The 25,244-nt window shown below is 43.8% G+C and overlaps 1 protein-coding gene across 1 annotated transcript in view; it reads left to right on the plus strand.

The window, feature by feature from the left end:
- Nucleotides 1–1,640: 1,640 nt before the first annotated feature.
- PPP1R16B (protein phosphatase 1 regulatory subunit 16B) overlaps nucleotides 1,641–25,244 on the plus strand; it is a 122,081-nt gene continuing 98,477 nt past the window's right edge. The window contains exon 1 of the mRNA XM_049779223.1: nucleotides 1,641–1,742. Coding sequence (XP_049635180.1) covers nucleotides 1,715–1,742 — 28 coding nt within the window. The 5' untranslated portion in view covers nucleotides 1,641–1,714. The remainder of the gene's footprint in view (nucleotides 1,743–25,244) is intronic.

Consider the following 25,244-nt stretch of genomic DNA (forward strand, 5'->3'; position numbering starts at 1 on the left):
TCTTTTCCTCCTCCTCCTCCTCCTCCCCCTCTTCTTCCTCCTCCCCCTCTTCCTCCTCCTCCACTTCCTCCTCCTTTTCCTTTCCCTTCCCCTTCCTCATCTCCCGAGTTTCAGAAACCTTCTTCTTCTTCTTCTTCTTCTTCTTCTTCTTCTTCTTCTTCTTCTTCTTCTTCTTCTTCTTCTTCTTCTTCTTCTTCTTCTTCTTTCTCTTCCCTTTATCCTCCTTCCTCTTCCTCTTCTTCTTCTTATTTTGTTTTTTAAGTCACATCCGGTGGCACTCAGGGTTTACTCCTGGCTCTGTGCTCAGAAATCACCCCTGGTAGGCCTGGGGGACCATGTGGGATGCAGAGATTCGAACTACCATCAGTCCTAGATCTGCTGCGTGCAAGGCAAACACCTTATCGCCGTGCTATCTCTCTGGCCCTCACAAACATATTTCTTGAGGAAGATCCTTTGCTCCGTTCTATTTTGGAGTCTCCCCTCCTTGTGGCATTTATCTCTGTCCTGCAGGCGCCTGTGTTCTTGCATCCTGGTACGCTCTGGCTCTTGCCTAGCCTGGAGGGACATGCAGGCTAGGTAGTATGCACTTTCAGACTTCATTCGTTCTGGGGATTGTTGCTGGAGTGGAAGTTAAATTCTGATCTAGCTGCTAAGTCTGCTCAGCAGTTTGAGCCAGAATTCTACAGGGATGCTGGGGTAAGAAGATGGGTTTTTCTTCTCCTCCCCCAAGATAAGTTTCTACCCAGAGCCTTTTGAAATGAGGTTTCCAGGAACTTTTCAGAACCAGCTATGTACAAGGGAACTTTCTCTGACCACTACAGCTCACTTACTAACTTGGATCCTCAAAGACCACACCCAACCTCACCTCCTATCCCCTAGCTTTCACTACCCCACTGTGTACCTCACCTGCACCCAGAGTTTTAAACATTTGTTCCCAAATGGCATGCATCCAGGGGAAACTAGGACACCTTGCTCTGTCCCCAGAGCATGGAAGAGACCGCTTCTGGGAGGGCTTGGGCAAGCTTTGCAGAGAGCAGGCTTCAGCCAGGATCCAGGAAGCTAGACCTATCTCGTTCAAGTTGCAACTCAGCAGTTCAGAGCACTGGAACTTTGTTTAGTATTTTCTCCTCTGTGAGATGGGTAGAATTATAACACTGCCGCTTCAGTGGTGGTGAGGGTTGTGAGGAGCCTGTGGGGCTAGAATACAGAGAAAATGCTGCACCTTTCTCTGGGCAGGAATGCATAAAATGATTATCTCACATTCCTCCTTTGCACCATTTCCTCCTTTGCACAGGTTCTTAGAGGTCCCAAGTCTTCAGCTCTGGGAAGGTGGGCTTCTTCTACCTCTTCTGTCTCTGACTCTCAGGATGCCGGAGTCTCTGTCAGGCAGTTTGACTCCCTACCACTCCCTTAAGTTTGTGTCTTAGTCTTTCTCTGATGCCAACCATTGCTCAAGACCATTGATTTCTTCAACAGGGTCTGCTCTATCCAAACCCTGTGCTTGTCTAGGGACTACCAGAGAAATCTGGCAGCTCCCCTTCCCACCTCTCGCTTTTCTCTGTCTCGGGCTCTCATTCCAGGTTAGAGAGCTGACCTGGAGAATGACACCGAAGATGCTTACAGGCACCAACTCCCCTAGCAAGTGGAGTGCAGAATAGAGCAGTGAACAGACAGCTGGGCTCTGGTTCACTCCTGAATCTGTCATGGCAGGGGGATGGACTGTTGCCATCTGACCTACCGAGGTTGGTATGTGAGGAACAAGTTAGATCATATGGGTTAAACCCCTTGCATAGGACCTTCTAGCTAAAAAGCCTGTGCTTGAAAATGATAGCTACTGTTATTCTTAGTTACAGTGCTTCATAACAGGTGGGCAAAACTTTCTGTGGGAGCACATCTGAGCTCAGGTGGTGGGTGTGGGGGTGGGAGACAGCCTCAATAGAGAGAGAACAGCTTGAGCCAAATCACTTAGACTCCAGTAAGCTCCATACTATGGAGAGCTATGGGCAGGAGCTGAATCTGGAATATGTCACTGCCATGCATGATGGAGAGTGAGACTACGAGTGAAGCCAGGGAGGAAGGGCCCCCTTGCCCAATCTCCAGGGGTCCAGGATGACTAGAAGTAGGAGTTCAGTGAACTTACCAGGTGGACAGTCTCAGAGGAGCTCTGTCTCTCAAGCTCGAGTCAGACCTGTGCTCTTTAGCCTATACACTATTATTCCTTCCCCATCCTCTACTCCAGAAGCAACACAGCTCTGACCTTTCTCTGCAGGTGCTTCTCTTGCCTCTTCCTCACTGGGCTACCTTTCCTGAGACTCAGTTTCTCATGAAAGGGAAGGGAGGGGATGTGGGTGGAGAGAGTGCCTGGTAGATCTGACATTGTTTCTAACACTTCCTTTCATGCATGGTTTCATCCAAGGACTTTGCTTGTACTATTAATGACTCCTCATACCTAGCATTGAATCAACCACTTTTGTCCTCAATGACAGGGGTAGTGGGGTGGGAAGGGGGAAGCCGAGGCAAAGAGAACAAAGCATTATTAACTCCTAAGTGACAGGCACTCCTGATTGGGTCTTGAGAAAAGAGGGCTACTGTGTGCAACCTGACCCACCTCAGGCTCATGAGATCTAAAGCTAAGGGTTCCCTGTTCTACCCGTGCATGATACTGGGTGTTCGATGGGTCTCAGTGGGTTCTGTTCTGGGGACTGCCCCATCTGTTTCCTGCCCTGACTCTGGGGAAGGCTCAGTGTGAGGGGAAGTGTTCTTGGTTCTCAGTTTCAGGGTGACATTCCTTAGCTTTCTTGTGTTTCACAAACGTGCCTTTGCACAGGCAGTTTGCAGCTTGATGGATGTGGCAGGTGGTGGCTGAGCTCCACAGTGACCCCAGGAAGAAATAATTCTTCTTTGATGGCTGGTCAGAGCCTTACCTATTTTCAGAAGACACTGAAAACAAAGGCTCAGATTTCCTTTTCTGTGGGCGGCAAAGTGGAGGGCCAGGGTTCAAATCTTACCCCTGTCTTTAGTGGCTTTTGGGCCTCAGGTATTTAGTTTCTTTACTTCCTTGAGGTTAATCTCAAGTACAGATCATGTAGCCCTTCTGGTCTGAAACTACAGATGGTGCATACTTGACACATGTAGCTCAAATCATATTGGCATCAATATTGGTATTATATTCTCATTTCTTTCTTATTAAACTTTATTTTGGTTTTTGGGCCACATCTGATGGCACTCAGAGTTTAGTCCTGGTTCTGAGTTTAGGGATCACTCCTAACAGGGCTCTGGGTATCATATAAAATACAAAGGATTGAAACAGGTCTGCTGTGTGCTGAGCAAGTGCTCTAACTGCTGTACTATCGCTCCAGCCCCATAACCTTATTTCTTTCTATGGTGCTTTTATATTCCTGGAGATAGTTATTGTCCTCATCATAGAGTATTTTTCCTACTTGACCAAGTGGTTCTCAACTGGGGTCAGCCTGGTTCCCCAGGGCAACGGGTGTAGTTATTTCTGGTTGCTACACTTACAGAGGGAAGAGCTACTGACCTCTTTGTTGGGCACAGGCCAGGAATGCTCCTCAATATCCTAGGATGCACTAGGTATCCCCCCACAACAGAACATGATCAGAGCCCAAACATTGACTGGGGCAGGAAAAACTGAAACTGGAGGGGAAGCTCCATAAGTGACTGTCTTGTCCAACAACCCAGTGTCCCCAGCTGCCCAGCATAATTCCCATGACATAAGTGACAATCAATGTGCATTAAAGGGATGAATGAGGACTTGGAAGACCTTAAGGTCGACGTGAGAATTGGCCTGAATGGACAGAAGAGATTTAGATGAACCTGAATGATGAACAGCAAATTGGTTAGTCTGGTGGAATTTAGATCAAATGATTTTTTTCCTTCCCAAGCAGCATGAATGATCTGGATGGTTGCTGCCAGCATCATGGGACATTAGCTCCTATAGAGATTGGACCCACCTTTTTTGGACAAGCAGGCCAGGGCCAGGGAATGTAGGTGCTGACAAGAAACGCCCAGTCAGCTGGGTCTTTGGGATTTGCCAAGTGGGGCGCAGCTGCTACGGGCTTCCTGTTTTTTCCCTTTCTGGTGGAATGAAGGAAACCCTCTGAATGGCTAATTTCCACTGACATTTTCAGCAATGTGATAGGCCTTGGATGAATGAGGTCAAGCTCCAGTGTGAAATAGGCCCGATAACTTGAAGCTGGGCCAACAGGAAGACCTGGCTTGTTTTCTTCAGGCCTTTGGATGCCTTTGAATGACTAGCCAGGGACACTGGGGTTGCAATTCTCTATAAAGCTGAGATGGTTTTATGCCCCTGCTATGACAGAAGCCAAAACTGTAGTCTCTTTTGCAGTTTATTCAAGAGGTTGATCTTAACCTAGATATTAAAATAAATAACTCATTAAGACAAAGTTTTACCTGGAGTGCTCACTCCTGAGCCTGAGTCCTGTGGGATTCCTGAAGGAGCATGCTGTTCTCTTGGGTCCCTGTGATGGATAAGGGTGTTTGGACAGGTAGAGGTTCAAATGGGTTCCATGAAACCTATAGAGCTGGGGCTGGGATTCAGCTTGTTCACAGATCCCTGTAATATGCAGAATTTAATTAAATTTTGAAATTAGATTTGAGGTCAGATACCTACACTTCTGTCAAAATACTAGCACAGCCAACCTGCTGGTCTAGAAATATCTGGGAATAGCTAAGTCTCCAGGGTAGAGGGTCCCTGAGATTAGTCATCTGATCCTGCAAACAAATTTTGGTTTGTCATGCCTGTGAACACCGCTGCCTGTTCTGTTGGACATTCATGCATCCTGACAGCCCTTCTCCTAAGATGTCCCAAGGCCCTGGGACACAGTGACTTTTAGCAAAACTACCAAAGCAGATCCTTACGTTGTGTTGGCATACAGTGTTTTGTTCAGTGTCAGCCAGCAGCATTTTTTTTTTACCACCCTCTCACTCCCAACCCACCCATTAACGTGTAAGAAGTGAAATGAAATGAGACATTACTGAAGCATTTGCAGTATTTCCTGCATCCCTTCAGCCTGTGCCCAGCCCTGGGACCTAGCATGAGAGAAAGGCTGCTGGCTTAGAAGGAGCAATGGGAAATAGCTCAAACAACGTGACCAGCACCTAGTGTTTTCAGAGACACATGTCCAGGAACACATTGGACCTGGGTCACATAGTCACATGGCACTTGTTAAATGTACAGATTCCTGGGCCGTAGGCCAGCTTGCCCATGTCAGAGTCACTAAAGGTAGAGCCCTGGGAATCTGTAATTTTTAAAAGTGAGCTGGGGTGGGATTAGGGGTTCTGTTTCACATCCAGAGATGTGTTTATTGGAGAGCAAGTCAGAGAAGGGACAGTTGTTCAGTAGTGGGACTGGGTCAGGTTGCTGGCCTGTAGACTGCCCCATAGTACCTGGCACCTGGAACCAGGATGTGAGCTGTGTCACCTGCCAAACGTTGTATCCTGCAGGGATGCATCTGGCTGGAAGGGAGGGAGTCTTTTTCTCAATATTAAAAATAATTGTTACCATTTGGTAATGATTAAGAGCCAGGCATTGTGGGGCCGGAGAGATAGCATGGAGGTAAGGCGTTTGCCTTTCATGCAGGAGGTCATCAGTTCGAATCCCGGTGCCCCATATGGTCCCCTGTGCCTGCCAGGAGCAATTTCTGAGCCTGGAGCCAGAAATAACCCCTGAGCACTGCCGGGTGTGACCCAAAAACCACAAAAAAAAAAAAAAAAAAAAAAAAAAAAAAGAGCCAGGCATTGTGTAGTTAACTCTTCATCCTCCCAGGAACTCTAGGAGATGATTTTATTGCTGCTTGATTTTACTCCAGAGAAAGTAAGGTCCAGAGAGGTTCAATGACTTATCTTAGAATATACAGCTATAAGTAGCAAAAGAAGGATTTGAATTCAGGGCATCTGGTTTCTTGGTCCTCACATTTAATCATCATAAGTGGTGCTTGCAGGGCCCCTCCCGGGTACTCAGGGAGATATCCTTTGCTGAAGATCAAACTCTTCCCACCCCCTACTGCCTTTGCCTGTGAATCACTTCCTGCATACTCCCTCCGCCAACTCCCCCAACCCACTCTCTGGCTTTTTTGGTAAGCGAGGAAAAGGTTTGGGACCTGACCTGGTAGTGCTCAGGGCTTACTCAGCTATGTACTCAAGATTCACTCCTGATGGTACTTAGGGGACCATATGTGGTGCTGGGGATCGAACTGGGATTGGTTGCATACAGGGAAAATTCCTTACTATTATTTCTTACTATTCCTTTACCTCTAAGATAACTCTTCAACCCTAGATTCTTTTTTTTTTTTAGTAAATGTTATTGCACAATATGAGTCTGCCCCTATGATGAGGTGCATGTTTTTCTAGCTCTCCCCAGATTGGGAGCAGGCTGGCAGTGACTTTGACTGGCTCTGGAGTTACCATGGAGCTGAACCCCCTCCTCTATCGTTTATTGTAACCTTGAGAAATTTACTTAGTTTACTTTGCCTAACCTCAATCTCCCTGTTTGTAAAATGAGAGTAATTAGCCTATGAAATGATCTGCTTGGCTCTGAGATGAATATTCTTGCAATAAGGCAACTATTATTATTACACTGTTGTCGATGAAGCCCTTGAGGGTCTGAGGTGCTTTCTCAGTAGAGGAGAGTGGTGAGTGACTCTTATGCCATTACTGTCCTGGGGATTTGTCCCCAGTATTTTCTGCTTACCTCATGCCCCTCGCCTATGCTTCTTGGCATGGTTCAGCGACCCTGTGTCCCTGTTGGCCTAGTGAGTTCTCACATTTTCCTGTGTCCCAGAATAACCTAGTCTTCTTCAGAACTGGCTTGCTTTCCTGTCATTAAAGGGCAGGTGAAAAACACGTATCCTCTCACAAATTCTCTTGCAGGCGCTGATCATGAGTATTTCTGTCTCCAGAGGTCTTTCTGGAATGCATGGCTTCCCTCTCATTCATATACACTCAAAGGCTAAATACATTGCTTTTGTAGACATGATTTTAAGTAGAAAAACTAATCTCCAAAATTCCATCCATTTCTTTCTATTTTTTCTATATCAAAACAAGTCCTTCTTCCTCTCTCCATCTATCCCTCCATCTGTCTGCCCCCCCTTCTTTTCTTTCTTTTTCTTTCTCATAGTGCTCAGGGGCTACAATGCTTGTTGGTGGCTAAGAGACCATGTGGTATGGAGGATCAAACTAGGGCCTTCCACATGTAAAGCATATATTTCAGCCTCTGAGTCTCTCTTCAGCCCTAAGTGTGTTTTTTTCTTATTACAGTAAATTTGCATAAAATTCTGAAAAGAATGCAAATGAATTATTAAAGTTCAAGTAGCAAGGAAACATGGCCATGTAAACTGGCATTTCTCTAGGCATCACCTCCAACTCCTTATTCTTTATTCCCAGAAGAAATTCCTGAACAACTTATTTCTGTGTCTTTCTTTAAATTTTAATTGCTTTATTTAAGCACCGTGGTTACACATTTGTTCATTGTTGGGTTTTATTTCTGTGTCTTCCCATGCATTCTTTTATATATTCAAACTCACATTCACTCACATGGCTATTTTTCTTTAAAAAAAAACCACACAACTATGCAACACTTCTGAAACTTACTTTTCCAGCTTATTTATTTTATTTTATTTTATTTTATTTTATTTTATTTTATTTTATTTTATTTTATTTTATTTTTTGGTTTTTGGGTCAGTGCTCAGGGGTTACTCCTGGCTGTCTGCTCAGAAATAGCTCCTGGCAGGCATGGGGGACCATATGGGACACCGGGATTCGAACCAACCACCTTTGGTCCTGGATCGGCTGCTTGCAAGGCAAATGCCGCTGTGCTATCTCTCCGGGCCCCAGCTTATTTTTTCTTTCTTTTGTTTGCTTTTTGTTTTGGGGTCACACCCAGCTGTGCTCAGGTCTTCCTCCTTGGAGATTCCCAGATATTTCTAGACCTCAGAGTAACTCCCACTTTCTCTGGAGTCACTCTGGCAGGCTCGGGAACTATATTGAGTGCAGGGAACCAAAGCCAGATCAGGATAATACTCTACCTGCAAGTACTATTGCTCCAGCCCCTCACTTTTCTTAGCACTTGTCAATGCAAATAGATAAATTCTATCTTTAAACCTACAAGATATTTCAGAAACAAAAGCTTACCATTATTTATTTTCTTATTGTCTTGCTGATAACAAAAATTGTGTAGAGTTGCAGTACCCTCACAAAGCTAGAAATAGTCTCTGAGCACTGCAAACTGTGGTCCACTTATCTTCTCCCTGTATCTCCCAAGCTCCACTTCCCCAAAATAAAATATTAAACCATCTCTGTTCTTGGGTTGATCTCTTTCTCCTGGAGGGAGTTGGTACCTAGACAAATAAAAATAAAACACTGTGATTCAGAGCAATATGTTGCAGGTAAGGTACTTGCCTTGCATATGGTCAACCCGGGTCTGGTTCCTGGCAACCCCTGTGGTCCCGAGCCCATAACCCTTAGTTCTACCGGTGGACACCCTAGTCTTCTGCAGTGCCACCACCCCATTTTCACCTGTACATTTCACCTCCATGCTATCTCTCCGGCCTCAGTACATTTCACACCATTTTCACCTATAGTCCTCTTGGAATATAATATCCCAGGGACCCACAGGGTACCATATGATCCTTGGTTGAGAAACATTTATCTATACTGCTAGACTGAGGAGTTTGTGCTGTAGTTTTCAATTGAGAGGTCAGAAAAGGCTTGTTGGAAGAAGTTAATGTTAATTTATATGTAGTACCTGGCCCTACTAGATTTAGAATCTGGAATGAAATGAAAACCCTGTCAATGGTGTGGATGGTGGGTTGGAAGGTAAGAGATGGAAATAAGAGATTGAGAATGGTTATGTTTTATGTCTTTCTTAGCAATCCAAAAGTCCCTTAGTCCAGTGAAACCAAGTACTGCTTGAGAGAGACAGATTTGGGTGAGGGTTAAGAACAAAGAGATTCAGCATCACAGCCAATGTGGATCGAAAACTGCTGTTCACTGGCTTTGTGACGTTTCAGAATTGCTTAACCTGCTCCAAAACGAGTTTATTCTTCTGTAACATGAGAGTAAAAAGTACTTTTCTCCTAGATCTGTTGTGAGGAATAAATGAAATGGTCTTGATAAAGCACTTACCTTACCTCTAGAAATAGAGTAAACATTCAGTAGATGTTGATAATAATAATAATAATAATAATAATAATAATAATAATAATTAATAATAATAATAATAAATACAATTGCTTATTTGACCAGGAGCCCCTTTTTCCATGTAACACCTATTTACCCCTTCTGGAGCTAATTAGAGGTCTACAAATATATCCAGCTGTGGACATTCTGTATCAGCAGTAGCTCTCTGAGCTCCAAGAAATAGTAAAGGGATTGCCAAGTTCTAACAGCATGGTTCCAGGATGCACATTAGGCCTACCTGGGAAGCTTTGGAAAATTTCAGTGCCCGGTTGCACCCCAGATCAATTAAATGAGAATCTCTCCAGGGTGCATCCAAGCATAAGTATATTTTGTTTGTTTGTTTTTGGGTCACACCCGGCAGCGCTCAGGGGTTACTCCTGGCTCTATGCTCAGAAATCGCTCTGGCAGGCTCGGGGAACCATATGGGATGCTGGGATTCGAACCTTCTGCATGCAAGGCCTTACCTCCATGCTATCTCTCTGGCTCCAGTATTTTTTTTTTCAATTTTAGATATTTATTGAGGCCAAACTCATACAGAAAAATGCTTAAGACTATAGCCATCATACAGCAGGTAGAGCCCTTTCCTTGCATGTATCTGATCTGGGTTTGATCCTCAGCATCCCATATAGCCCCCTAAGCCTCATCAGGAATGATCCCTAACCATAGTACTAGGAGGAAACCCTGAGCACCTTTGGATGTGACCCCAAAATAATAAATAAATAAAATAATAAAATAATAAATAAGAAAGTGGGAAAAGATACACTTCCTAAGTGAATAAATCTCTTAAAAAATTTGATGGGTGTTTGTACCACTCATATCCTGCTCAAAATCCACAGTATTTTAAGCATCCCAGGAGCTCCTCTTTGGTCCCTTTCCAGTCCCCCTCACCCTCCAGCCCCAAAGTAACTATTTTGTTTGATGGGTTATTTTTACCTATTATTAATTTTTGTAAAGTATATATAAAACCAGAATCAGCTAGTTTGTATTTTGAGCATATGTCTGATTTATTTTGGTTACTGTTTCTAGAGTCTTCTATATTATTGAGTACAATCATGTGTTACTCATTCTTGTTGTTATACAATGTTCTTTGCTGTTAATGTTCTAGAATTCTTTTTTTTTTATTTAACCAACTTTATTACATACATGATTGTATTTGGGTTTCAGTCATATAAAGAACACCACCCATCACCAGTGCAACATTCCCATCACCAATGTCCCAAATCTCCCTCCTCCCCACCCAACCCCCGCCTGTACTCTAGACAGGCTTTCTATTTCCCTCATACATTCTCATTATTAGGATAGTTCAAAACGTAGCTATTTCTCTAACTAAACTCATCCCTGTTTGCGGTGAGCTTGATGAGGTGAGCTGGAACTTCCAGCTTTTTTCTCTTTTGTGCCTGAAAATTATTTTTGCAAAAATGTCTTTCATTTTTCTTAAAACCCATAGATGAGTGAGACCATTCTGCGTCTTTCTCTCTCTCTCTGACTTGTTTCACTCAGCATAATAGATTCCATGTACATCCATGTAAAGGAAAATTTCATGACTTCATCTCTCCTGACAGCTGCATAATATTCATTAATCCAGAGTACTGCTACTGGGTAGTATATACTTGGGAACTTTTACAAACAGTGCTGGTAACAGTCTTGTAAATGCGTTTTGGTGAACAAATAGAAAAATTTCAGTTGGGTACATTCCCAGGAATGAGAATGCTGGATTATATGGTTAACATCATATGTTTAGCTTTAGAGGAGATAGCCTAACAATTTTGAAAAGTGGTTGTAGGAATTTATGTTCCCACTCAGCATATGAGAAGTCTTTCCAACTGTTGCTATTTTCTGTATTTTAAAAAGATTGGCCAGTCTGGTAGATTTATAGTCGTTTTGCACAATATATATTTTGCACAATATATATATATATTTTGCACAATATATATGGCCAGTCTGGTAGATTTATAGTCGTTTTGCACAAGTTTCGGAATCTCATTCTAAAAAAGTTTTGAAAAAGCAAAACTACCACTAGCGAATAAAGAGATTTATACTAGTAGTGGTTCCCCAATTACTTTCTTTGATGTCTGTACCTAAAAAAATTTTTTTTGTTTTGTTTTTTTGGGTCACACCCAGCAGCACTCAGGGGTTACTCCTGGCTCTACGCTCAGAAATCGCTCCTGGTAGCCTCGGGGAACCATATGGGATGCCAGTATTCGAACTACCATCCTTCTGCATGCAAGGCAAACACCCTACCTCCATGCTATCTCTCTGGCCCAAGTTTTTTTGTGTTTTTTTTTTTAAATAGATCTGATCTATTTATTCACCCAGTGTGGGGTGTTTTTATGGTGGAAGGAGAATGTGGAAGTGTGCTCACCTGACTGCCTGTTCCTCATTTCCTGGTGCTTTACGTAGGGGCTAATGGTTCCTTTCAGAGACATTTAGAAGCAAGCATGAGGAACTAAGACCCCCCCAGGACACAATCCTCAATAAATGCTCTTCTTTTCTTTGAGGACCTGAAAGAGAAGGGAGGATGTGAGCATAACTAGCAGTTTGTATACATTTCAGATGATTTCATGTTGTATTTTTGCTCCCTAAAGGTTTCCCAGCAGTTGACACTTAGAAAGTGTATAAAGCATGCTCATTGGAGGCAATACTGAAAAGGTGGGTCTCTCCCTGGGGAAAATCATAACTTACTTGGTTGCAGAAGAAGATGTTGGGGTGTTGATTCAGCTGATTAATAGTTTGTATTTTTTCTTTGTTATTTTGATGTTGTAGCTGTTTTCTGTTTTTATTTTAATTTATTTATTATAGGCATGTTTTCCTTTATTAAAGTTTTCCTTGATCAAAGTTGTAATTGCTCTTTGTAATACCTACATTTGGGGAATCAGATAAATAGCCCTGCTTTGCCTGCAGGTGACCTCACATTTAATCCCTGCCTTGAGATATAGTCCCTTAACAGTTGCCTGGAATCACTCCTAAGCAAAGAGCCCCTGAGCATTGTCAGGTGTGATCCCAAATCTTGCAAAATAAATACAATAAAAATAAAAAATTAAATCCATATTTATTCATTCTCATCATCGTGGGCTCAAGATCTTTTGATGTTAGCCTCTTTTCCTAATTTTGTATTGTTTTCCTATGTGATTGTTTTTCTAGTAATTTTTGTATTATTACTAGTAGTATTTTTGTATTCTCTAGAAGTACTGTTTTTTTTTCTAGAAATTTGTTTTGAGGGTCTGTTCCAGCAGTGCTTGGGGTACATCTAGTGCTGGGAATAGATGGAACCTGGTATTCTGCAAGCAAAGCATGTGCTCCAGTCCTTTGAGCCATCTCCAGCACCTCCTATGGTTTTGGATTCCATACAAAACGTTGTAAGACTCATAGAAAGTTTTGGGGAAGGCCACACCCGGTGGTGGTGCTAAAAGGCTGTTCTTAACTCTGTGTTCAGGACTGACTCTAGATTGTGCTCTGAGGGATTATTTGTGCTGGGATTTAAACAAGAGTACCAGCTGCATCCAAGACAGTTGCTTCACCTCTGTTACTATCTGCTCTCAAGAGTTGTAGAATTCTTTTTTTTGTTTTTTTGTTTTTGTTTGTTTGTTTGTTTTTGGGCCACACCCAGCGGTGCTCAGGGGTTACTCCTGTCTATCTGCTCAGAAATAGCTCCTGGCAGGCACGGGGGACCATATGGGACACCGGGATTCGAACCAACCACCTTAGGTCCTGGATTGGCTGCTTGCAAGGCAAATACCGCTGTGCTATCTCTCAGGTCCCAAGAGTTGTAGAATTCTTAATACATTTGTAGTTCTTCAAAGAGTCCAAAACTTTACTGGTTTGTTTTATGAGACAGCTTCCCTTATACTCTTCCTTTAGTTTTTTTAAGCAATATTTGGATTGATGAGAACTTGTCCTATACATCGATCAGACAGGGACAGTCAGGCAGACTATGCAGCTAATTTCTGTGATTCTTTCTTTTTTTTTTTGGTTCTTGGGCAGTGCCCAGGGTTTATTCCTGGCTCTGTGCTCAGAAACTGTTCCTGTTCCTGGCAGGCTCAGAGGACCATATGGGATGCCGGGATTCAAACCTAGGTTCGTCCCAGGTTGGCTGCATGCAAGGCAAATGTCCTATCACTGTGCTATCGCTCCGGCCCAAAGATTTCTGTGATACTTTACTGGGATCATTACCATTGCTTTCCCGATGGGATTGCTGAAGCCCTGTCCTCTAATTTCTCCAACTGTAAGAACAAAGTTTCTATTCAAGTTGTTGCTACCATGAGCAACAGTGACCGGAGTCTTTCTTTGGGCAATGAATGATAAAAACATGGAAGTCATATTGTGCTATTTCTTCTCGTGCTCTGTACTCTCCAGTTACTGTCTGTGTTTGTTTGTTTTTGGTTTTTGGGCTACACTCAGGAATCACTGAGAGGTACATGGAGGTACATGGTGGACTATATGGGATGCCAGGGATTGAACCTGGGTCAGCTGTGTGTAAGGCAAGCACCCTACCCTCTGTCCTATCTTTCCAGTCCCCATTTTCTAACTGTGGTTGAAAAAATATAGTGCTTTCAGTTGGGTGCTTTGTGTGCGTGTGTGTGTGTGTAATAGAGATATTAAACATTTATATATGAGAACACTCGATAAGAACTGCTATACTATTATTAGAAGAAGTTTTCTGATCAACAGTTTTGTTAAGAAGCCATCAAATGCCTCTATACTACTTTATTGCTTGATATATAATTGAAACAATAAATATTTTTGGTTTTTTTTTGTTTGTTTTTTTTGTGCCACACCCATTTGATGCTCAGGGGTTACTCCTGGCTAAACGCTCAGAAATCGCCCCTGGCTTGGGGGGACCATATGAGACACTGGGGGATCGAACCGCAGTCCTTTCTTGGCTAGCGCTTGCAAGGCAGACACCTTACCTCTAGCGCCACCTCGCCAGCCCCAATATTTTTGTTGTTGTTGTTGTTGTTGTTGTTTTTTATTGCCAGAAATGTTTATTTTGGATATGATTAATGTTTATATACTCTGGACTTGAAGATAAATACTCTTCATTATATGGGTTAGCCTTGCCCGGTCAGTTGAAGGCCTTTAGAGCAAAGGCCAAGGTTTCTCAAGGAAGAAGGAATTCTTCTTCAAGAAGACAACATAGAAAAATTGTTTGGAAATTTCAGACTTCAACCCTGAGCACTTCAGAAACCAAAACCATCAACTCTTGCTTGAGTTTGCTTTCATTTGTTAACCCCACAGTGTGGAACAGGGTTTGTTCCCTGAACAAATCCTTTTTTTTTTTTTTTTATTTTTTAATTATGACAACAAAAATGCAAAGAAAGAGGACAGGGTAAAGTTACAGTGGAAGCCCAATCACCCATAAACAGAATTCTCGGTAGTCCCATCGATGATATCCCAGCCTTGAACTTTCAGCCAAAGAACATTAATAGAAACAAAACTGAACCCCTGTACAATACAATTACTTTGTCCCTCAAATCCCCAGTTGTAGTACATACTATTTCTTAGCAGCACACAATATAATCTAAAGGCATTAGACTTATGTAACTCCTTAAACATTGAGGGCAAAGTACATTTCTCTAGTTCCATGCACATGCTAACATCAAAAGTTTTAGTGGCTTGTTTTTCTTAAGAATTGGAGTCAAGGGATCCTAGTAAAAAATAGTATTAAAGTGGCATTTGTTTGCATAGGCCCACCAAAACATAAGGGACATGGAAAGACAAATTATGGTCTAAATACAAGGAGTCCTTACCCCTGAAGTTTCCTGGCACAGGACTGATTCTAGGCTCCAGGCAAATTAGTTTGTCCAATTCAAGTCATCATCTGTAGTGGCAATACACCTCCTTTCCTCACATAGTCTCTGTTGTTGGTATCATGCTTCTGTATTAAAGATCCTGGAGTCTGCATATCCCATATTTCAGTCAGGATGGTGCAGAGCATCCTCTCGTTTCACCTCACACTTAAGGGGGACTAGAGAGAACCATGTCCTGTAGAGCAGGTCATTGTTACTGTCAAGTCTTCTCAGTGTAAACGGAAGTCTCTTTTTAAGAGGTCGATGTCAGACCCTTGGTAGTGTCTTTCCTGGTAGAGGACTGCTTCCAGCTGTTGCTGTAAAAGACCTTGGATGTTTCGTAGTTAGCTTGCCTGGTTCCGGCGTGAATGGAGGATGCCCATTCTTCTGAGGCCTGTGCCAGGTCATTATATCAATGTTCAGGGTGTAAGGTACATTGTACTGAAATTTATTAGGTAAGAACTTATCTGTATGTATGGTGTTTTCCCATTTTAATGTGTCTATGCAAACAAGAATCAATGCCATGGGGTGCATCTGGAGGCAATAGGAACAAGACCAGCAATTTCCATGACATAGTTCAATCATAGGCATCAAACTGAGGGACAGTTCCACTAACAATCCTTACTGAACAGCTTACAAAGAAAAGACAAGATGAAAAGTGAATAGAAGCATCATGGTAGAAGAATATATAGAGAGTTACATCAGCTAAAGAAAATACCCATATAATATTCAAAAGATATATGTGTTCAATTTATGTCCTTCTAAATAGTTCTGGGATTTGTTAGATATACTGTATGTCTTAGGTCAGAGATTAGAACTATGTGTTACTGAAGTTAAGAAGGGTAAATCTGGGGTACTGATGGTTGGAAGGAGCAAGTGTTTGCAAAATGTAGACTGGTATGAAATTACCAGTGATAGACTGAGTATAGCTAAGTAGCTATCTGCCACCCACCATATCAAACTCCACCCCCTAAGCCCCACCCTAGGCCATTGTCCCGCCCCGGCCTGGGAGTGGGGAAAACCCCGGGTGCCCCATCAACTCCTTCCTGGAACCCACCTGGAGATCCGGAGGAATGGGGGAGAGGGGGGTCGGGTGTTGTTGTTTTTTTTGCAACACCCTGCAGTGCTCAGGACTTACTCCTGACTGTGCTCAAGGAGTATATTGGGTACCAGGGATCAAATTCAGGTCAGTGGTGGTATACAAGTCAAACACTCTATCTTCTGTACTATCTTTCCAGTCCTAGTAAAAATGGAAGTGAAAAAAAAAAAAGAGAGAAAAAAAGGAAAAAAATATGGAAGTGAATTAGGGGAGAAAATTAGCTGGTTAAAAGCAATGAAGTTGGGGCCAGCGAGATAGCATGGAGGTAAGGCATTTGCCTTCCAGAAGGATGGTGGTTCAAATCCCGGCATCCCATATGGTCCCCCATGCCTGCCAGGGGCGATTTCTGAGTGTAGAGCAAGGACTAACTCCTGAGCACTGCTGGGTGTGATCAAAAATAAACAAAAACAAAAACAAAAAATAACCAAAAATAACAATGAAATTAGTTGATGACACCAGGTATAAATAAGTTAGGGAGGGTGTTCAGTGATATGTTATTGATAACTGTTGTGTGAAAAATTAAAGTAGTAGGGGACCCCCAGATATTTTCAGATGTGAATCAGAGATAACACCAGGAGATAAAATCACCTGGGATAGTAGAATCTCTTTTATATGATTGACTGATGAAGTAGTTCTCATGTTCATTGGAAACAAAGCAGGTCAGAAGGGGAAGCAGAGGTATGCCTGGAGTTCTGTACATCCCCTAGGAGCCGAGGGGCGGGGACCAAAAAGAAGGGGATTTGGCTGTACATCAAAGAGGGGAGGAACACAGTTACACACAGGAACTCTATTAGAGTTTGCCTCTGCACTATGATGCAGTGGGCCACAAACACAGCACTTCAAAGCCTTCATGCCTGCATATTGGGTGGAAACGTCATTAGCTCAAATGCAGAGCATCTAGAAACTTCCTGATTAATTATACTAACAATTTTATCTGTTGGAGAGCAGAAAGAGGACAGTGGTTCTGACTCTGGTCTGGGAACTGTTAGAAGAAGTAAAAAGGGAGCAAGTGTTCACCTAGACAGAGAATGCAAACCCTGTGCCTGATGGGAGGCAGAATTTATGGAACTGAGGGTGAGACTCAGATATTTCTTGCACAAAGCTGCCAGCAGAATGAGGCTCTAGCATGAAGGGCAGTTATGACATTCAGCGATGACCCTCACTGTGTACTATTTTTATTTATTTATTTATTTATTTATTCTCCTTCAAGGACCCCTCTTCTTGCTATCATCATGTTTCTGTAGCCCCTTTCCTATCTGACATTTTTTCCTTTCTATTTCAAGTGGTGGAAAGATAAAAGAATATACCGCTACCACCACTACCATTTAGACACAGATGAATCTGAAGAGATACAGTAAAATGCAGTTGGTATCAGTCTTGCTTATCAGGCTCAACTTCTCAGAGTTATTTTCCTTCCTTAGGAATGGAACACTATTTCCATTCCAGAGTTGGGGAGGGTGGCCATAGTTTCTAGAGCTTCTGAACTGCATTGAAGAAGGCATGCTGGGCACAGAAACTGTCTGCAGCCTCACCCTGCATTTTTTGTCTCTGGCTCCTCTAATGTCCACGTTCTCTGACTCAAGGCTTAGCTTTGCTCCCATTAAGCAAATGCCTTACTAAGTTCAAGGAGAAAGGGCTGGAGAGATAGCATGGAGGTAGAGCATTCGCCTTGTATGCAGAAGAACACTGGTTTGAATCTGGCATCCCATATAGTCCCCCAAGACTGCCAGGAGCGATTTCTGAGTGTAGAGCCAGGAGTAACCCCTGAGTGCTGCTGGGTGTGACCCAAAAACAAAACAAAACAAAAAAGGAAAAATCTTGTTAAATCACAAATCAATCTCCAGTTTTGTCGTCCTTTTATTTCTTCTTATCGAATGCTGTGATTTTTCTGAAATTTTGTATTTCATGAGGAAGATCTTTGAAATCACTGGGGATTCTTTAGGTTTCTGTAGTTCCTCCTTTTCCTCTCCTTTTATGTACATAACCTACAGAATCAGACAGCTGGCTTCAGATCCCATCTTCTCCTTCATTGGCTGTGCAGGTCACTGATACCTTTTCTCTTCATGTAACCCTTCTGCTGCTTTGGAAATTTCTCTGATTGGAACCTTGCTCCTCCAAGTTGAACTTTTTGCCCCCCGTTTTTTTTTTTGGTTGGGGAGTTTTGGGGGGCTGCTTAGCAATGTTCAGGGGCCACTAGAACTACATCCAGTGTTTTTCAGTGAGCCATTTAGTGTTGCGCTGTACTTCTTTGTGCTATCTCCTGGTCCCAACTCTGCTTTGATGATTGAGTTTTTGGGGGCCTCCCAAGCAGTGTTCAAAGGGTCTAAGTGTTCAAAGGGTCTAAGGCCTCTTCTGGTGGTAATCAGACAACTGGACCACATGGTTTATTGGTAGGGCCTGGCACTGCAGCACCATAGGGCTACAGGGCCACACCTAGGGCTTCCATTGGCTATACCTGGTGCTGCTCAGAAATTATGCAGTACTGGAGATCAAACTCAAGTCCTTGCACATGCAAAGCATATACCCCTGATCTGTGAGCTATATCTCTTTGATCCTTTAGCTCCCAACTTTTTATTATCTTCATCATCATGTAATTATGCTCTAAATTTTCCTGAGCAACTGATATGGAAAGTGTTTTTCTCTTTTTTGGTTTTTGGGACACACCCGGCAGTGCTCAGGGGTTACTCCTGGCTCCATGCTCAAAAATCGCTCCTGTCAGGCTTGGGGGGGACCATATGGGATTCGAACCACTGTCCTGCATAAAAGGCAAATGCCTCTCCTCCATGCTATCTCTCTGGCCCCCAAAATGTTTTTGTTTGTTTGTTTTGGGTACATACCTGGCAGTGCTTGGGGCTTACTTCTGGCTCTGTAATAGGGATCATCTATATGTGATGATGGGAATTGGGACCTGGTAAGCTGCCTGCAAGGCAAGCACCTTACCTGCTGTACTATCTTGCCAAGTTGCTGAAAAGCTTTCTAAAATATCCATTCCAGATGTACCTTAGTTGGCTTAGAATACCTCTGCTAAAGGAGAAGTGATAGCTGTCTGGAAGTGCTGTTGATATTTTTGGAATGGAGGGAGGGGGCTTGTTAGAAGCAGGCTTCCACTTCTTTCCTTTGTGTTGGCAACAACACAAGGCTCAAGGTCTTGGAATGGGAAACTTGGATCAAGATGAGCAGATTAATGTCCAGTAATAGTACCTTTGCCTCTTTTGAGGCCCCTTTGAGGATGGGCCCCATCTAGTCACAAGAGGATGGCCATCTCTGTATACTCTGTAGATAGGGGGCTTAAAGAGACAAATGTCATTCTCATTCACAGATGTCATCTCTTGCTTGGCTTAGCGTAGCCAGTATGCCCTAGATAAGGTAGATGTAGTTCATTTAAAGAGCTGGAATAAGGGAACACTGTTCTTTCTTCCACCTCCAGGATACACTGATGCAGCAGCTTCTTTTTCTTTTCTTTTCTTTTTCTTTTTTTTCTTTTGGTTTTTGGGACACACCCAGCGGTGCTCAGGGGTTACTCCTGGCTATCTGCTCAGAAATAGCTCCTGGCAGGCACAGGGGACCATATGGGACACCGGGATTCGAACCAACGACCTTAGGTCCTGGATCGGCTGCTTGCAAGGCAAACACCGCTGTACTATCTCTCTGGCCCCATGCTATCTCTCCGGCCCCTGATGCAGCAGTTTCAATTAAAACCTGAGGCTCTCTTGACATTTGTCCAGCACAGAGGCAATGGGGAATTCTGTGGTGTGGTTTAGATGATATGCTAAGATTTGAGGGCCTTCCTGCTCAGTCCAATAACTTGTTAGATATTTGTGTTTAAGTCTAGATAGAGATAGTACAGGGCAGGACACTTATCTAGAATGTGCCTGACCCTTATTCTCCATGATCCCCTGAGCACCACCAGCACAGAACCAGAAGTCACTACCTCCCCCCCACCCCGCCCCAGTACCATAAAGTGTGGCCCCACTCCAAAGAAATGAAGACCAGGGACTTTAAACAGCAGGGATAAGACAAGTATTTAACTCCATGTAAATGAGTAGGAAGGTGGCAGCAGGTGTGGGATAGTTAGACCATCACTGCTCCCTTCGTCTATGCAGACATTACTAATCATTCAGCACTCTGACACTCTCATACCCCCATTAATTCACATGGTCTCATCACTCTTAGTCTTACTGAGTTCTTGCTACTAAGCAAGAGTTGATACCACAAAGGAAAGCTCTGCCCATGATTCCAGGATAGAAGGGGGACGCAGAGACGACAGATCCTCTCAGTGTCACTAGTGTGAGTGGCCATCCTGTTTATCCAATGTGTGACCCAGGAGGGTGTGCTGAGGTTCCAGGTCACCTCCTTTGGAAAACAATCCGCTCCAGCTGCAAAGGATGGGTGGGGGTTGCCCATACTTCCCCACCCCCCAACCTGGGGAAGAGGTATGTGTAATTGGACTCTTATTTCCCTGTGCTTAGCTCTTATATAAGCTTCCTTAAGAGCTGGGCGGTTTGGTTCGGGCACCGACCCTGAACTGACTAACAGAGACACTGTGCTCTGCTTGGTGTGCCCCTTCCTTGGCATCTTTATCTGCTGCCTGCTGCCTCCCCCACACTGGCATTCTCACCCACTTATATGTGGGCCTTCCTCTAGGGGAAGGTACAGGGGAACAAGCTCAGTGTGGGAAGAGGGTTATGCTGGTGAATTTTTCTTTACTTGTTCCAATTTTGTTTTCCAGGAGCTGATGCTGAAAGTGCTGTCTCACCTTTTCAGGCAGAAAAAACCTAAAGCATCATCAATATCTATCTGGAATCATCCTCAAAGGCAGTAAGTACCCCTGCTGGCATGGCTCAAATGGCCTGCAGAGTGCTTACTGATAATGCAGATATTCTGTCTGCTCAGCCAGGACAGGCTCATGGGTCGGGTCACTTACCACTCTATGTGGACTTAGTATTTATACAAAATCACTTTATTTAAAGAACTTGTGTTATATAGCTGATTGGGATACATTTGTTTCAGGTAAGTGGAAGCGAAATTATTTAAAAATAAATGAAAAGAAGAAGAACTAAAGTACAACAACAAGAAAATTTGCAAAAATTATCGCATCTCACATTAAGTCATTGTCAGAAGGTTTACTAAATTCTTGTTGCTAGTTGTTTCTGAACATTCAGTGGATTAGTTTTATTTTTTATTAAGCTCTTGTTAGGTCTTTTGTTTCTGAACATCAGATGGCTTAGAATACACGTTGGCATCTAAATCAGTGTGTTACTGCCGGAATGACAGTATTAAAAAACATTAACATTTTTGTGCGGTCCAGGAATTCCAAGCACTGTGGCTGATACTGTAGCCTTTTCTTTGTCGGGGGGGGGGGGGCACATCCAGTGGTGCTGAGGGGTTACTCCTGGTTCTGTGCTCAGAAATTATTCCTGGCTGTGCTCAGGGGACCATATGGGATGCCAAAGGTTGAACCTGGGTTGGCCATGTGCAAGGAAAACGCCTTCCCAGCTGTACTACCACTCTTTTTTTTTTGGGGGGGGGTGTCAACACATCTTCTGGCAGGAGTGCGACCTGTACTACCACTCTGGCCCTGATACTGTAGCTTTTGTGGGGCATGTTTTTAGCTGCCAGGCCTTCTGGAATTACAAGAAGTGAGAGAGAGGGTGGTATACTCACTCTAAATACTCAGCCCAAATACCAGCATATCTGGAGTTTGAGTCAGATTGATATCTCTGCAGAGAGTCATAGATGACTGGTGTAGCTGGGACATTGGAGAAATGGTGATTGTGGGTGGTGGGTGCAGCTGACATGGCATCAACAGGGTGGGGACTTGGTCTGCCCTCTCCTCCTGAAATTTCTGCTTTCAGTTGCGTGGCTGGTGTATTCATAATCTACATCTCTTTTGAGAATAGATTGAGTTCATGGGAGCCGGCTGGATACAGACATGGTGACCACATGCAAGGGGTATGGTTTACCTGGACTTTTTGTTTGCATGGCCTCATGCCCAGGCTCATAAATGTCAATGGAATTTCTTGTGGGAGCAGCATTATGGCAGGGAGGAACTTCATTGAATTGTCAACATCCTTTTTTTCACTATGCCATGCTGACTTCTTCACTTTGCTCCCAAGAAGCCTCAAACAAAACATTCTTTTCTCTTGTGGCTTTTGGGGAGCCTGCTCCATCTTGTCTGATGTGGCCCATCCAGTTCAGAGAGAAATTATGTTGATTTAAAATGCAAACTATAGAGGGCTGGAGGAAAAAAGAAAGAAAAAAAAAACAAACTATAAAGTATAAAGTCCATGTGTTGGGTGAAGCCTCCCTCAGCATGGCACAGCGCTTCTAGCTCCTTTGGCCAGGGGTGTCTGAAGTTGCAGGATAATGGCAGAGAAATAATTCACAAGCAGTCAGTCAAAGTTTCATCAGAGTCAGTTTGCTTTTATTCTAAGGCTCTGTCTGCCATATGCTTTTCCTCACATGCTTTTTGTTAAGCTTTCTGCTCCCTCTTGCTCTCAAAAGAACACCCTTAGGTAAGAGCATTGGGGGAAGGAATACTTTACAAAATTACTGGGCTGTGATGGTCCCCATGTCTCCCACCACTTTGTTCCTGTGAGAGCTTGAACACATAATGCAGGAGTGTTCTTTATTCTCACTGAAACTTGATTTTGCATCTGGCTGACTTCCTTGCCCTCTCGCTTGACAGTCTTGCAAATGGAATCATAGTCAATGGGCTTCAGTCAAAACCAGGTCCAGGGTCACCATGCAGAGGCATGAATGTAGGAATATAGACAGGAGAGTGAATTCAGGAGTCAGCCCCAGGGAGCCCAAATGCTACTGAACAGACTCAAAGCCAGAGTATCTGCGTATGGCTGCCTAGTGCCTCAAAGGATCATTCCTTTGTGGCAGACCAGCCATTCCACAAAAGCCAATGAGTTGAGGGTGGCAAAGCTAATTTCTCATTCAGATATTTGGAGGACCATTAAGTCTCTGCTCCTTATATGGCATGGTGTGTGTGTGTGTGTGTGTGTGTGTGTGTGTGTGTGTGAGAGAGAGAGAGAGAGAGAGAGAGAGTGTGTGTGTGTGTGAGAGAGAGAGAGAGAAATAACACCATGAGAGAGAGAGATAGGGAGAGAGAGAGAGAGAGGGAGAGAGAGAGAGAGAGAGAGAGAGAGAGAGAGAGAGAGATCACCATGGCTTAAAGGGGTATTATTTTGGAGGTTCATGTATCCATGTATCCTCTGGAGAGAAAGTAGGTCCCAAGTGAGATGTGAGAGGAGGGAATGACGGGCTCTTTGTTTTGTTTTCCTTTTCCCCTTGCTCAACAGTGCAGGAAACACACAAGGTGCAAGCTTTCTCCACCTTCCTCCAGGCTGTTGCCAATATTGTGTGGAGAAGAATAGCTGTAGAACACCCCCCCCCCCACCCAAAAAAAATCTGAACATTTTTTCTAACAGTGTGAACTTTGAGACATTGTCTGACTCATATTTGAAAGTCTCTTTAATTTGAATTCACCTTCCCTCCTGTTGTTTTTCTCAAGGCAAAGGCTCCTGTCCAACAACCTGTCAGCCTGCAGCTCCCCTGGGATCGAGGGATGGCAAGGCTCAGAGCCTTTCTCCACTCAGGCTGCTCAGTGGAATCTGCTACCCTCGGCCCACCCCTCTCCAAAGCCTGCTCTCAAGGGCTAGAGTGCTCACTGTGGGGAACAGTGTGGCTATCTACTACTCATCACCTCCTCCAAACCCCTAAACCAGCCCTTCTGAGAGCTATTCCTGAAACCCTCAAAGCAGCACTGCTGGGACCAGGGCAATAGTACAGCAGGTAAGGTAGCTTGCCTTGCATGCAGCCAACCTGGATTTGATCACTGAAATCCCATAAGGTGGCCTCAGCTGATTCCTGAGTGCAGAGCCTGGAGTAAGCCCTAAACACAGTGAGATGTGCCTCCCAAACAAAAATAAACAACAAGAAAGCATTACCACTGTCCGTTAGTCATAAAATTCAGCAATTTAACTAGCTCAATACTAAAGGGAATATTGTTGTCTTGGACCTAACAAGACAGCAGAAGTGTTAGCTTTCCCTGTGCTTACCACAAAAGAAGGATCCTGTTACTCTCATGTGACTACCTATAAAGTGCTGATTTCATGGAAAGATGAGCTTTCAATGGTAACTCAATGGTAACTCAAGTTCAGGCTACTAATTTACATGCATGGACAAGAGTGTGTTTCTGATTGGGCCAGCTGAGGTCAACCATTCCAACCAATCATTGTGGTGGAGCAAAGCCCATTGTTATTGCTCTGGCCAATTAGGACTTGGCCCAGTGTGATCCTGATTGCAGAGCTCACCACAAAATTCTATCATCTAGGATCCAGGGTCTTCTTCATCTTTTCCTAGAGGCATGCTCATTCCTCTGGTAATTGTTTTTTCTTGGGTGTAAGAGCTTGAGAGGATTTATGTAATGTTTGCTCTTCCCCCCACTTACATCCCACCTTTTCCAGTACACTTTCTTGCCCATTCCCCTCCAAGTTCAGTCTTCTGAAGCACTGCTCCTTGCTTCCCAGTAACAAAAATGTTAGGGTGAGACATTCTGATAGCACTCAGTGAATGGAAACTCACCTCCACTTTGTTCCTGCCAATCTAAAGGTTAAGTACCTTGGCCTCCTAATTCCCGCTGCCTCATGGGCCTCTCCTGTTTTGTCAGAGTGCACAGAACCTTTGGTGAGAAACATCCGTGCCTTGCTCCATCTGCCTTTGCTTCCTATTTCTCTTCTCCTATCACACTTACTTCCTGGACAGCTTTACCCTGAGCAGGCCCTGCAGACCCCACCCACCCTCCTGCCATAAACCTGACTTGCTCTCTGTAGGATAGTCCAACTGGATATTTCCACCAGACACTGGGCTCTTGTCCCTGTGGAGCTGGATTTCCTCCTAGAAGACCCCCCTATAAGTTGAAGAGTAGATGGTGTTATTGCTCTGGGCTGAGCTGTGTCTCCCTCACCCTCTGGGGCTTTCCTTAGAGTCTCAACCAGGTTTGTCCAATCTCAAGAGAGGGCCAGTCTGCAGCCCAGAGAATCCAGGTCTTCTGAGGGGCTGCCCTAGCATGCTGGTTAGTGACCTATCTGGCGTACACTGCCTAGCTCTTGTTTTCGTGGCACCATAACAAT

This window comes from Suncus etruscus, chromosome 9 (assembly GCF_024139225.1).
Source record: "Suncus etruscus isolate mSunEtr1 chromosome 9, mSunEtr1.pri.cur, whole genome shotgun sequence".
NCBI classification, from domain to species: domain Eukaryota; kingdom Metazoa; phylum Chordata; class Mammalia; order Eulipotyphla; family Soricidae; genus Suncus; species Suncus etruscus.